The sequence below is a fragment of the Heloderma suspectum genome, chromosome 6 (assembly GCF_057233095.1).
Source record: "Heloderma suspectum isolate Gila_16-S chromosome 6, 16-S_ref, whole genome shotgun sequence".
Taxonomy (NCBI): Eukaryota; Metazoa; Chordata; class Lepidosauria; order Squamata; family Helodermatidae; genus Heloderma; species Heloderma suspectum.
In genome coordinates this window covers 17,109,604-17,124,302 of record NC_139463.1, presented here as the reverse complement: position 1 = coordinate 17,124,302, position 14,699 = coordinate 17,109,604, and the positions used below count along the sequence as shown (strand labels likewise).

Below are 14,699 nucleotides of genomic sequence, written 5' to 3'. Positions count from 1 at the left end.
GGCCACAAGACTGGAAAAGGTCAGTTTATATTCCAATTCCAAAGAAGGGCAACGCCAAAGAGTGTTCAAACTACTGCACAATTGCGCTCATTTCACATGCCAGCAAGGTGTTGCTCAAAATCCTACAAGCTAGGCTTCAGCAGTATGCGAACCGAGAACTACCGGAAGTACAAGCTGGGTTTCGAAGAGGCAGAGGAACTAGAGATCAAATCGCCAACATTCGCTGCATCATGGAGAAAGCAAGAGAATTCCAGAAAAACGTCTATTTCTGCTTCATTGACTACGCTAAAGCCTTTGATTGTGTGGATCACAACAAACTGTGGCAAATTCTTAAAGTGATGGGAGTACCAGACCACCTTACCTGTCTCCTGAGAAACCTGTACGAGGGTCAAGAAGCAACAGTAAGAACCAGACATGGAACAACCGATTGGTTCAAAATTGGGAAAGGAGTACGACAAGGCTGCATATGGTCACCCTGCTTATTTAACTTATATGCAGAGTACATCATGAGAAATGCCGGGTTGGATGAATCAGAGGTCGGAATTAAGATTGCCGGGAGAATTATCAACAACCTCCGATATGCAGACGATACCACCCTAATGGCAGAAAGCGAAGAGGATCTCAAGAGCCTCTTGTTGAGGGTGAAAGAGGAGAGTGCAAAAGCTGGTTTGAAACTCAACATTAAAAAAACGAAGATCATGGCATCTGGCCCCATCACTTCCTGGCATATAGAAGGGGAAGAAATGGAAGCAGTGACAGATTTTACTTTCTTGGGCTCCAAGATCACCTCAGATGGTGACTGTAGCCATGAAATTAAAAGACGCTTGCTCCTTGGGAGGAAAGCTATGGCAAACCTAGACAGCATAGTAAGAAGCAGAGACATCACCTTGCCGACAAAGGTCCGTCTAATCAAAGCTATGGTTTTCCCAGTAGTAATGTATGGCTGTGAGAGCTGGACTATAAGGAAGGCTGAGCGCCGAAGAATTGATGCTTTCGAACTGTGGTGCTGGAGAAGACTCTTACGAGTCCCCTGGACTGCAAGGAGGTCAAATCAGTCCATCCTAAAGGAAATCAACCCTGAGTGCTCATTGGAAGGACAGATAATGAAGCTGAAGCTCCAATATTTTGGCCACCTAATGCGAAGAGAAAACTCCCTGGAAAAGACCCTGATGCTGGGAAAGACTGAAGGCAAAAGGAGAAGGGGACGGCAGAGGATGAGATAGCTAGATAGCATCACGGATGCAATGAATATGAACTTGAGCACGCTCCAGGAGAGAGCGCAGGACAGGAAGGCCTGGCGTGCTATGGTCCATGGGGTCACGAAGAGTCGGACACGACTGAACGACTGAACAACAACAACAACAACATCCTCTATTTGGAAGGCATCCTTTATTTAGAAGGCTGTTCAAGTCTGGTATAAAGGTAAAGAACCATCAAAAAAGAGACCAGGGCTTTGAAGCTGCTCATCAACAGCATCTGGACAGCAGACTGAGCAAGGAACATAGGTTACCTGGTCAAAGTCTTTCATGCAATGATGATATATGCACTGTATTCCCGTTCAAATTAAAATAACTATTTCTAATTTTGCATCTTTATACAGAAATGAACAAATGCAAATTTAAGCAAATGTGTGTCATCTTTTGCCCTCTTTTTTGGTGATGCATGTCCTCAGTTTGGGCGATTCCTAAGTGGCCGCCCTACCTGACAACGTCACATATGGAGCAGGCTTGAGGAGCAAAACCAAATCTCTGTTGGTACCTTGCAGTGGATATATAGCAGGTCAGACCATGCTTGATGGAAGGCCAGGCCGCAGCTGACCACACAGAACTGAACTGAGAAGCAGCCCTGGACCTGTCTCTGAACTGCTAATTAGAGTCAGCTTGTTCAGAATCACTTGCCTTGAGGACGGCAAGTGAGGCAGGCAGCTTGCACTGTTTACCAGACCATCTCCAAACATTCTGGTAGTTTCTGCAAGGGTCTTGGCTCCCATGTCAAATATAGCACCTCTTTCAACAATTTGAAGTGCAAGCCAGGAATTTCTTTGCACAGAGGCAAGTGGCAGCCAAAGGACGCTGTGGGCAGTATTTAGGCAAGAGCCAGGAGGAGAGGCTTGAGTAGCCTTGGAGCTTTTCCTCTCCCCATTTCATTTTAGCATCTTAATCATTCCAGTCCCACACTTGTCTTTCTCCTCCTAGTCTCTGTCCTTCATTGTTCTCACTGAGGATTGGAGATACAATGGGCATATTATCTACACAACAGCCTTAACTTGTTCAAGGGTCATCATTACTCTTTCTCAAGGAACTTTGGGAATTGGAACTCTGGAAGGGGGGGCCGATTTCCAGCGGAGAATTCTCAGAACCTCACCAAACCACAGTTCCCAGGATTCTTTGGGGGAAAGCCAAGGCAGTTAAAGTTAGGGCTGGCATCAAGGGTAGGTGTGGTTGGGCACCTGCCAGGGGCTCACCCCCCCCCTGCAGGGGCCCACTGACAAAAGCTCCCTGGAGTTGTTCCTCCTATTCACCACTGCAGTTCACCTGTTTTCACTCTGGCCCAGACAATGGTAGTGGTGAGAAGGAGGAGCAGTAGATATCACTGCTTACTTGTTCTTCTTATGTTCTTAAGTGACAGCAATGATGAGAAAGAGGATAAGGAGCAATAGCAGCTGATGACAACTGCAATGAGAAGGATATCTTGCCCAAGGGCCTACAAAAACTGGCTGCAGTATAGTTGGAGGGACAGTTGCGGTTGGTACATAATTACACTTCACCCCATTAGAACTGGTTAAGAGGGTAAAATCCAACAAAATTAGAGTAGACTATTGAAATGGATGGGACTTCAGTTGGTCATGGCTAAAGTAAATCCCATTCATTTCAATGGGCCTACTCTAAGTAGAGCTCAGGTTGGATTTTACCCAGTGTGCCCAGCCGGATGAATTCTGACAAAAGAAAAAAGGGGTGTCCTCCAGATGTTTTAGATTATGATTCTCATAATATCATTGGCTATGTTGGCTGTGACTTATGGGAACTGTAGTCCAAAACATCTGGAGGGCACTAGGTTGCCTACCCTGGGATTAGCCAGTATTGAAATATGTCAGGATACAGAAAAATGATGTTCACAGGCCATCTGAAAATACTACTAATAAAGACATCTGATGGGATGGGTAAGGGAAAAGGATGTTATGTTGGTCCGCTTTTCTCCAGTGCTTGGAAGTAACTCATGGGTCCTTCGCCACTGCATTCAGAATAACAATGTTCACTTGTGTGGCGCGTTTTTCATACCAGAGTGCTTCATAATCAGCCGCTGCTTTGCCAGCAGCCACTCCAGAGGCAAATTGTGTCAGCTGTTTAACATTACATAGAACGTAGAGGAGGAAGTTGAGAAGAATCCTGCATCCAAGGGAGGTGCAGTGAGGGAGAGATTGGAAGAAGCCAGACTGTTACAGCTATGATTGGAAATACGCTTCTTAATCTAGGTAGTAATTCTGGCCTGCTCCAAATTGATTGGCCCAAGCAGATGCAGAATTGGGTTCAAGCTGCTATGATCCTTCTACTCCCACACTCAAGGGAAGCATCCAGCAAGGTGCCCTGGAAGAATGAGGCCAATACCTGAATGGATCTACCCCCTCATTTTGCTTACCCTTTGGGTCTCTTCCAGGGATGCAGACAGACTCCAGATGAAGTCTGAATGGAGCCTTGCAAATTCTCTCTCCCCCCACCCCACCCCTGCCATTATCTGACTACTTACTCCTTGGCCCTGGAATCAGAGAAGGAAGATGGGCCAAAGTAAATAAGTACAGCTTGTAGATGAGAATTGTTGCTGCCCATTAATTTACTCTATCCCTCTGGGCTCACCACTGCCCAGCAGGAGAGGACATGATGAGTGGAGTGCTCCTTTTCCTTGCTCTTGTCACTGCTCGTACATTCAAGAGAGGGTAGGTGCAGGCAGAGGCAGCAAGGAGGAACGGGCCCCTACTGGAATGTGGTCCCCGGCAAGTGCCCAGTGCTGCCAACCCCTGATGCCAATAGCTTTTGGAGCTTTTATAGCATTATAAGACTTGATATTTATATAGCACTTTTCCTGAAGTGCTTAGCATACATTTATCTCAATAATCCATAGAATCACTCTATTACTCCATTTGTAATCAGTGTCTCCTATTAGAGCTCGCTCACAGAACTACATTTCCCAGGGTTCCATGACAGGAAGCCATGACAGTTAAGTTTTCTATTATACACAGTCTTTTACCTTTTATCTTGCATGTTTCAACAGTATTTTAAAGGAGTATTTATTATTTTTGCTGTACGTTGTGATAGAAAAAGTTTCCTCCATATCCTCATAGCATATAAAATCTAATTAAAACTCCCTCAAGTGGTTTGCCTATTCTTATTGTATGCATTAGGAATAGGACTTTGGGTTTAAGAGAGAAGCATGCCTGACCTTCTCTACAGGCGATCTACAGCTGCTTGGGGACATTCCTGATACTGTTTGAATGAGCTTCGTTCAGAAAGCCAGAAGCATGATGGGAGAAAGATGGCTGTGATTTAATAACATTAGGAATTAGAAAGATTTGGCAGAGATTTTTTTTTACACTACTGATTATGAAAGACCTAACATAGGCTACAATTCTACACACGCTTACCTAGAAGTACGTCCCTTGAAATCAGTAGGATTTTTTTTTTTTTTTAGGAAAAAAGTGTTTAGGAGTGGACTATTGCATGATGAAAGTTTCAGAGATAGTGTGTAACTTTTGGGACTATTCGCACAACCATTTCTGAGGGGGAATTCACTGCCACAAGATGAATTTTCAATATTCATGAGGTGAAATGGTCTTATGACCCACCCTACACGGCGTAATCAGAAGCCGCTATGTTCTAAATGCCCCCATACAACAATACTGAGGGGAAAGGCATCTTGTGGTTACACTTCCATGTCAAAAATGGTTGTGTGAGGAGAAGAATCACCTCTTTTCTTACACAGGTTCCATTCACCTGTATGATTCTATGGATGAGCTATTTTGTGGGCTTCCTCAGATACAATTTATATTAGAAAATAACTCACAAACAATGCTCCTCCTGACCTTTTAATGTTTAGTAATTAAAATGTGGCTATGAGGATTGCACAAAAGCCTGAGTAAACACGGACCTTTCTGACTCAATCTTTCTGCTACATGTGTAACTTTTTAGTCAAACCAAACCGGCACACACATATTTCTCCTCCATCTAACCGCAAGAGCACCAACACAGCTGTGGGCGAGCATTCTATAGATGCTGCTGTTTGGGTTATCTTCCGTGTTTGGAACAGAACAGCGTTGCCAATTCTAGCTCTGAGAAATGTGAGGAAGGAGGCAAAGGCCAGGCCTGCCTACATAATAGACATAAACGTGTTTAACTGTCATGCTTTCCCTTCACAAAAGTCTGAGTAATATAGCTCTGTAGATGTCTACGGATGTCAAATAGACAATGCTCAGTTCTCTCAAACTACAGTTCCCAAGACTGCTTTGGAGGAGGTCATGCTAAGTGAGGCAGGATGGTGAAATGGCTAGTGTGTTGGATAGGGACTAGGAGATCAAGTCCTGCTCAGCCATGTGAAGCTCACTGGGTGACCTTGGGCCAGTCACTGTCTCTCAGCCTAACCGACCCCACAGGGTTGTTGTGAGGATAAAACCGCAGTGGGGAGGTGAACTGCGAACACTGCCTTGAGCTCCTTGGAGGAAAAGTGGGATATAAAATTAATTAATTAAATAAATAAATAAATAAAATGCTTCGAAACTAGTTTACATTTGTGGCATGCTGTTTTCCCCCTCACACGTGATCAGTTTGTGCATTTCCTGCTTTTATAATAATACAGCTAAAATCTAGATGGACTAAAAATGAACATGTGATTGGTTGTTCATTTGCTTGGTTGTTAGTGAGGAAACATCGCTCTGCACATACTCAGTGTTTCTCTTACTGGCCTCACTGATTATTCCTGGAGCTCAGTCCTGAAAAGAGATGCCAGAAATAAACACAGCTGGGCCCAGTCCCAAATTCAACCTTGCTCATTTTTTAAAAAATTCACTTCACCCAGGGGCAACGTTAGGATCTGTGGGAGCACAGGAAAAGGAGACCTCTAGCGTGCTGAACAACCCCGTCATCCTAATGCTCACACTCAACTCTCAGCTGGGAAACAGACAGAGGAATAGCCTGAAACCAAACACTCACCAGTTGCCTGGTGCAGCCACAGATGAAAATTAGAAGGTGTGCCCGATGATACAGAGATGTACTACTACAAGATATAAGCTTTAAAAGTTTCGGGGGGGGGGGGGAATAAAAGTTTGGCCTGTGTTCTCAGAATGTTGCCGGGCTATGTGCCCTGGAAGGAAGCGGTGCTCCTTAAATTTATTTATTTATTACATTTCTATACCGCCCAATAGCCAAAGCTCTCTGGGTGGTTTACAAAGATTAAAACATTTAAAAATACAATGTACAGATTTTAAAAGCCAATTCCGTAAAAAACACATGGACAGAACAATATACAAGAACATATTTCTAAAACAACCTCAACAAGCAATCTCAAAGTAGACAACCATAACCATACGCCATCCCAGGATCAATCAAAACTTATCATATGCTGCCAAATGCCTGAGAGAAGAGGACAGTTTTAACCTGGTGCCGAAAAGATAACAATGTTGGTGCTAGGCGAGCCTCTTCAGGGAGATCATTCCAAAATTTGGGGGCCACCACCGAGAAGCCCCTCTCCCTTGTCGCTGTCTTCCGGGCTTCCCTCAGAGTAGGCAGACGGAGGAGGGCCTTAGATGCTGAGCGTAGTGTACGGGTAGGTTTGTGTCGGGAGAGGTGCTCCGTCAGCTATTGTGGCCCTGAGATGTGTAAGGCTTTATAGGTTAAAACCAGCAACTTGAATTGGGCTCGGAAACATACAGGCAGCCAGTGCAGGCGGGCCAGAATTGGTCTTATAAGTTCAGACCTTCTGGTCCCCTTTATTAATCTGGCCACTGCATTTTGCACAAGCTGCAGATTCTGAACCATCTTCAGAGGCAGCCCCACGTAGAGTGCATTGCAGTAATCTAACTTGGGGATTACCGGAGCATAGACAACTGCAGCCAGGTTATCCCTGTCCAGATAGGGGCATAGCTGGGCCACCAACCAAAGTTGGTAGAAGGCACTCTGTGCCACTGAGGCCACCTGAGCCTCAAGTACCAAAGACGGTTCCAGGAGGACCCCAAAGCTACGGACCTGCTCCTTCAGGGGGAGTGCAATCCCATCCAGAACAGGTTGAACACCCTCCATCCAGTCAGCAGAACCACCCACCAACAGCAGAACCACCCACCCACCAGTCTTGTCTGGACTGAGCTTCAGTTCATTAGCCCTCATCCAGTACTTTAATTATCTGATAAGGTACATTAATTATCTGATACCCATTTCATATGCGTTTCCTTTAAAGGGGGGCATGGGCCTAGGTTGTGTTAAAAGGGTGTGGTTCAAGTAGGAGGGCTGAGGCTTCAAGACCATCAATACTTGTAAAAGACCCCCCCCCCCACACACACACACACTACTTACACCAGGGGTGGGGAACCTCAGGCCCAGGGACTAAATCCAACTGTCCTGGGGTCCCAATCTGGCCCTCCAGGGTTCCCACACCTCCTTTTCCTGGCCCCATCCTCTTTCCCCCAACCACCAATCATTTCATGGTTTCCAGGCTTTGGGGCAGTTTCCCCCCCATTCTGAAAGTTTGAAATGATTCTCCTAAGGCCTAGTTACTGGCAGCAAAAACTTTACAACATATGGGTTTCATTTTTTTTGCATTTTAGCCCCACCTCTTTTCCGTTTGGCTCTGCCCCTTTGCCTTCAGTCCCACCCTCTCTGGAATGGCTGCCAATATGCTTCCAAGCCCAATTCAAAGTGCTGGTATTGACCTATAAAGCCCTACATGGCTTGGGACCACAATACCTGACAGAACACCTCCCCCAGCATGAACCAACCCATACTACACTCTGCATCTAAGGCCCTCCTCCAGGTGTCTCCTCCGAGGCAGGTTCGGAAGGTGGCAACGAGGGAGAGGGCCTTTTCGGTGGTGGTTCCCCATTTATGGAATAATCTCCCTGATGAGGCCCGCCTGGAGCCAATATTGTCATCTTTTCGGCACCAGGTTAAAAATATCCTCTTCTCTCAGGCATTTGGCAGCATATAAAGAGTCTCTTGATTGTCTCTGGCTAATTGTTTTAAATTGTTTTAGATATATGTTGTTGTGTGTGCTATTTGTTGTGTCATTATGCAAATGGTTTTTATATTTTATATAATGTATTTTAATGGTTTTTAATTTTTGTGAACTGCCCAGAGAGCTTCAGCTATGGGGTGGTATAGAAATATAAGAAATGAAATGAAATGAAATGAAATGGATGCGGCCCCGAGAGCTCTCTGAAAATGAATTTGGATCTCTGGCTGAAGGAGATTCTGCACCCCTGACTTACACCACTAGACTGGAGGTTGATGCATGGCTTAAAGAGTGAAGCGGGGAAGGCTTCAGAGGTCCTGTAACCAACAGCTGCTTGACAGGTGGCCAGAGGGAACTAGTTGCAGGCTCATGTTTGCAGAGCTTGGCCGCTAGAACCGTGGCGGGGCAGTCGGCAGAGCTGCAAGTTTCTGACAGGAGAGGGAGCTCTGAACGACCTTGATCAGTGGCTCAGTACAACTTGGAGCACCTGCTGGGCAGCAAGAAGAGTGGAACCTGGGACAGGCACATGCAGTACGCTGAGGACGCCTCTTGCAAATCTCTAACTAAGGTTGCCTATGACATCATCCCCAGACGTCAGAGTCATGCGGAGCTAGGGGTGAATAGATTTTGTAAAATCTGTTCCGTCTGCGTTTCGCGGATTGTCAGGTGCCTTTTGTTCCACCATCCACTCATCGGCAGGATCGGATTTTTCCCGAATTCATGCAAGTTCGCAATTGTGCAAATCCCCCCAAAATGCGCAAATTCCTCCCTCCAAATGCACAAATCCCCTCAAAATGCACATTTTCATGCCTTAGCCTACAAGGGAAATGCACATTTTCAGCCAGTGGTGTTTTTTTTTAATGTATTTTTCTACAACTAAATTTGTGTAAAATTCCAGAAAGTAAAAACAAACAAAAACAAACAAACAAACAAACAAACAAAAAACAGTTCAAGTCCACAGAATCCGTACGACTTGGGAAAAGCCGGTCTGCTGCGGAATCTGCAGGCTGAATTAATAGAAATCCCGACGCATTTGATTATATTGGGGATTTCTCCAACATCCCTATGTGGAGCCCCCCTCCCTCTGACTCTGAAGTCTGGGGGGGATGTCATAGGCAGGGAACTAAGCAAGATCCAACGTTCAAAGAGTGCAGAGGGCTCCCACTGCTAACTATGGAACACACAAGTTTGTTTTGGGTCACCACTAGGGGTAAACTTCCAGATGCACATACTGTTCCCCTTTCTTGATTTGAGATCTCTATCTGGGCTCTGCGTATTCTGCCATTTATTTTTAAACCAGATTTTAGGGCAAGAAAATGCACATCTTGCATGCTTACTTGTGCAAAACCATGAGAGACTTCTCAGGGTATGCATGCCCATTTTGTATATATATCTGAAGGCATCCAACCATAGTTTACAGATACCTTTTGAGTATTTATATGGTACATTTTAAAATTCATATGAAGCTACTTAATGAAGCCCTTTATAAATGTTGATTTTAGTTCTCCGATGGGCAAGTCCTAACAGCATGGTCCGAAGGCATATGTAATGGTGATTTTGCTGGAACTAAGCAAGTCTGGGTTTAGTCAGTGCCTGGATGCAAAACTTGATGCATGCCACCCTGAATTCCGTTGTGGAAGGAAGTCAGTGTATAAATGTAATGAATGAATGAATGAATGAATAAATTATAGAAATAAGAAAAAACACCTTTTAAAATCAAGACATTTCAAATCTAGTGTGCTCCTATTTTTGGAAGTGCATTATATTTCTCAGCCACTGTACAGATTTATGATTCATGTTTGGCCTTGTTTAAACATTCCACTTCAGTATGCAAGATTCCCAAATGGTATCTGGATATAAGTATGTGTGTGGGGTTGATTCATAGAGGTTTGGCAGCCTTCAGCCTGGTAAATTATCTAACCATCTTATTACCATCTAATATACATAGCAGTTTACAGAGTAACATAACACCACCAAGAACAGGTCCCTGTCCTTAAAGAGCATGCAATTTCATGTGGAGACACAGCAGAGGGATGTGTATGTGTGAAGAGAATGGGGAAAAGGAAGAGGCAAGGGTAATAGGACATATTATGAAAACTTGGATACTTGTGTTTCTTTTCAGTTGGGGATAGGATTAAGGGGTTAAGTCAAATGTCTGAAACAGATCCATTCTATAGCAAGATGATGGACTGAACTGGTTCAGCTCTAGTTTTTCTTTTCTTAGGTATGCTAGAGTGTTTTTTCCCCACACACAGAGTTGAAGTAATTTTGTAAAAGGGATCGCTGCTTGTGGTATATTCATCCTACTTTCATATCTGGTAAACAGATCTGGCAAGTTTTTGAATTGTTTCAAACAATTCAAAAGTGTGTTTGATCAAGAGTAACAGTGGGATATAAGCTGTATGCGCACATGCGCACATGTATGTACGTGCATGTTGTAAAGCATTTCTCAAATGGCTTTCTGCTTTAAATATTAAAAACTCTCTGGTCTTAAATTCAAGGTTTTCTTAGTTCAGCAATTCTGTCTATCTACATTTGGTTCCATGTGAACACTATAGATGATGGAGATCTTTCCTACACTTTTGTGAAACAAATGTTCACATTTAAAATTTCTGTAGTTCTACCTACATGCCTAAAAATGGTACCCCCATAGACCTGATTTTTGCTGACCCCATTTTTGAAGATTCGTATAATCAAAGCTATGGTTTTTCCAGTAGCAACGTATGGCTGTGAGAACTGGACTATAAGGAAAGCTGAGCGCCGAATAATTGATGCCTTCGAACTGTGGTGCTGGAGAAGACTCTTACGAGTCCCCTGGACTGCAAGGAGGTCAAATCAGTCCATCCTAAAGGAAATCAACCCTGACTGCTCATTGGAAGGACAGATACTGGAGCTGAAGCTCAAATATTTTGGCCACCTAATGCAAAGAGAAAACTCACTGGAAAAGACCTGATGCTGGGAAAGATTGAAGGCAAAAGGAGAAGGGGACAGCAGAGAATGAGATGGCTAGATAGCATCACTGATGCAATGAATATGAATTTGAGCACACTTTGGGAGAGAGCGGAGGACAGGAAGGCCTGGCGTGCTATGGTCCATGGGGTCATGAAGAGTCAGACACGACTTAACGACTGAACAACAAAACTCCAAACAAAATAACGTCAATCCTAAAACTGAGGTAAGTAAAGATCACTATCATCAACAACAAAACACACACTCATTCACTTAGCAGAAGCCACTGCAATGAACTATGCACATCTGTTTCCCTCTCCCCTTACTATGATGTCCTTAATATAATTACTGCTTAATTTCTCTAGTGCTAAAGTAGCAGTTTGGCAGAAATGAGGGTTTTCCTTTCACCAAAATTCTAGGCTGGAAACTCCCCATGTAGAGCGAATACCATCGAATTAGATTTCCACACTGCCAGACATGGAAGTACTCATGTAAACAGTGCTTTTGAAATCTGCGGATCTCCTGCTTCAAATGGCTATGTTCATCCATGGAGAAAAGGAATAGCCCAAGAGATCGGGAGGTTTCCTTCATTCCCCAGCTCCAAAACATGCTCCCCGGGACCAGAAAGTTACACTAATAATATATGGCCAGACTCTCTTCCTACTCATGCTAAACAATGCTCCAACTTTATCAACAGTCAGGCTAAAGCAGTATAAGGTACCACTTCATATATAAAAGAGGCAGACCTTGCAATGATAAGAGTGAAAGGTATGATTAAATTAGACATATTAGTGGTTGTAACGTTCAATTGCTTTACGGGTCTGATGCCATCAGTTTGGTACAAACAAAACCTGCTGCTTTAGTCTCCATCCAAATAAGAAATGCAAGGCAGGTAATACAATTATGTATTTCACTGGACAAAATTATGTTCAGGTAGACCTTTCAACTTTTATAGGACACTTTACCAGGCAGAATGAAAATGAAGTCAAATCAAAATGACTATGTTGTTTTTGTTCAGTCATTAAGTCGTGTCCGACTCTTCGTGACCCCATGGACCATAGCACGTCAGGCCTTCCTGTCCTCCGCTCTCTCCCGGAGTGTATAGTGAAAATGACTATACAGATTGGTTAAAAATGCAGATATTTTTTCCTCTAGTCTGCTGAGACAGTAGCCTCTTCCCAAAGCTGCAACTTTACAGACAGGGTGGAGCTACATGTTGCTGATGACTAGGGGCTGCTGCCAAAAATGGCATCTGGGTGTTGAGCTCTGCCCTGTAATATGTAGGGGCATTTAATGCATGGCATCATCACATTGCGCATTTCCCCAGCTTCCATCAGTGACATTTGATGATGTGAAGTAGGGGTGGGGAAATGCAGGACATGATGACATCATGTTGTGAGGTTAGCATTACTGTGTGTTATGGGGGGGGGACTCAACACAGCAATACTGTTCAGTGGCAGCACTAGGGCTCTGATAATGCATAGTTCCACCCTTTGCTAATAAGCAGCCTTGAAGAGGTGACATCTGTCCCACAATGACCCTAGGCACACCTCTACTCTGGCCCTTTTGTCTCCTGTTCTTCTTTTTTGTATTATGATTACTCCTACTGCTTATGCATGCTTTAACACGTTAGCTGCCTTATATTGAGTTAGACCATGGCTCCATCTAGCCCAGTATTGTCAACATGGTCTGGCAGCGGCTCTCCTTCGTTTCAGGTGGGAGTTTTACGCGGAGCAGCTGGGGATTGTACTTGGGGCCTTCCGCATGCAAAGTGTGTGCTCTACCACTGAGCTCCAGCCCTTCCCCTTCAAAATGTGTTCAACATGCTCCACAGACAGTATCCCAGGAATCATTAAATCAGCCCTGTAAACGGAATGAGAATTATTATTGCCCTCATATTACAGATGGGAGGCTGAAGATGCGAGAGAGAGAATAGTGCGTCTAAGGTTGCCTTGTGAGTTCAAGGCTGGAGGGATTCGAACTGGGGACTTCCTGGCTCAGAGTTCACACCATTACCACTACATGCCACAGCATCACACCACTTAAAACCTGCATGCACAGCTGCGCCTGTTTTGAGTCTTCAGAAGGAAGAGGGAGAGAAAGAGCATCTTACCGTCAGGTCATCCCTGTAGAACTCGACCATGGATGTGTCTGCTACCAGCAAGGTCTCCACGTAGCGAGCCTGTGAGGTGAACCGCTTGGTTCTGCTGCTGGGGCTGTCGGGTTCTGTTTGGGCTTCCCCTTCTGGAGCGTCCCCTGCATCTTTTCTTGCCCACCCCCTCTTCTGGAGTTGGTGGACCTGCAGCAAAGGATCTCCACTTCTGTGACCTTGGGGCTGGATGACGTATTTGTCTCCATCCACCAAGAAGGAGCCATGGATGCCCTGGCACAAACTGACGGCCACCAGGGAGTCTGGTTGCAAGTTCACAGTCCCTGAGTAGAAGCATCTTCGTAGCCCTGCACCCTCCTCCTGGGCAAGGAAGCCAGGGGGCTCCTTCCTTCCAACGTGCTGGATCTTCAGCCTAGGTGCTATGAAGCTGGCATCAGGTTCCAACTGCAGCACAAACTCTTTCCCGAAGGCAGTGATGGAGAAGGAGACCTGCCCTCTGCTAGCCAAAGGAGCTGCCAACCAGACTGGCACCACCTCCTGGGAGTCTCTGTTCTGCATGGGCAGCGGCCAGGCATTGTGCAGAGGCAGCAAGAACAGCAGCAAGGGAAAGAGGGGGAAAGCAGATGCCAGCCTGCTAGGCGAGGGCTGTAGTGGAAGAGAGAGGGGCATAGATGCTAGGAGTTGGGAAAGGAGAGAATGACAGAAGCCCAGACAGAGGCGCACACGGGGTTGTAGCCTCAGCTGGAGGAGCGAACTCCCAGCGGTGTGCGAGGTATGCTACAAATCTGCGAACCGCAGTCTGAAGGGAAGGGCTATGGATTAATTCAAACTAAAAACAAAAACGGATAGGGAAGAGAGCAAGAGGGAGGCTGGATTATTATTATTATTATTATTGTTATTATTATTATTATTATTATTTTTGCGGTTGTTGCTAGCTCTGCTTAGCGGCAAGTTGCCCAGAGTGCGGGGACAGCTGGAGAAAAATCCTCTTTTTGCCCCAAGGACTGTGGGGTTTTCTTCCGCTCTCAGCTTCTCCAGCAGCTCTTGCACCGTTCAAAGCAGGATGTCACAATATAATACAAAAAGCAGCAGCAGCGAGGCGAGTTGTCCGCTTGGGAAAGCGCGCTGAGCTGAAAGGGGCTTGGGGAGATTCGGAGTCCTCTCTCTCTCGCGCGCCCTCCCTCTCCGACTTCCCCCACCCGCCGTCCTAGGAAGCACTCTAGCTCTCCCTGGGTAGCTCCTTCCCAAGCCTTTGAAGCACCAAAGCAGGCTGCAGAGTCCTCGGTATTTATACTTTCTTCCCCCTGCTTTGACATAAGAGGTTTATTTTTGAACTCTCTCACTATTCCAGATTCCCCTCCCCTGGGACCCAGAGACTAAGAGGAGGAGAAATGCGGCCGGGGGGGGGGGAGATTTTGGATGGAACTTGAGG

The 14,699-nt window shown here is 45.3% G+C and overlaps 1 protein-coding gene across 1 annotated transcript in view; it reads right to left on the bottom strand.

Moving 5' to 3' along the window:
* ADAMTS8 (ADAM metallopeptidase with thrombospondin type 1 motif 8) overlaps positions 1-13,936 on the bottom strand; it is a 38,642-nt gene extending 24,706 nt beyond the window's left edge. Inside the window, exon 1 of the mRNA XM_084803645.1 lies at positions 13,271-13,936. Coding sequence (XP_084659771.1) covers positions 13,271-13,936 — 666 coding nt within the window. The remainder of the gene's footprint in view (positions 1-13,270) is intronic.
* Between the last annotated feature and the right edge of the window lie 763 nt (positions 13,937-14,699).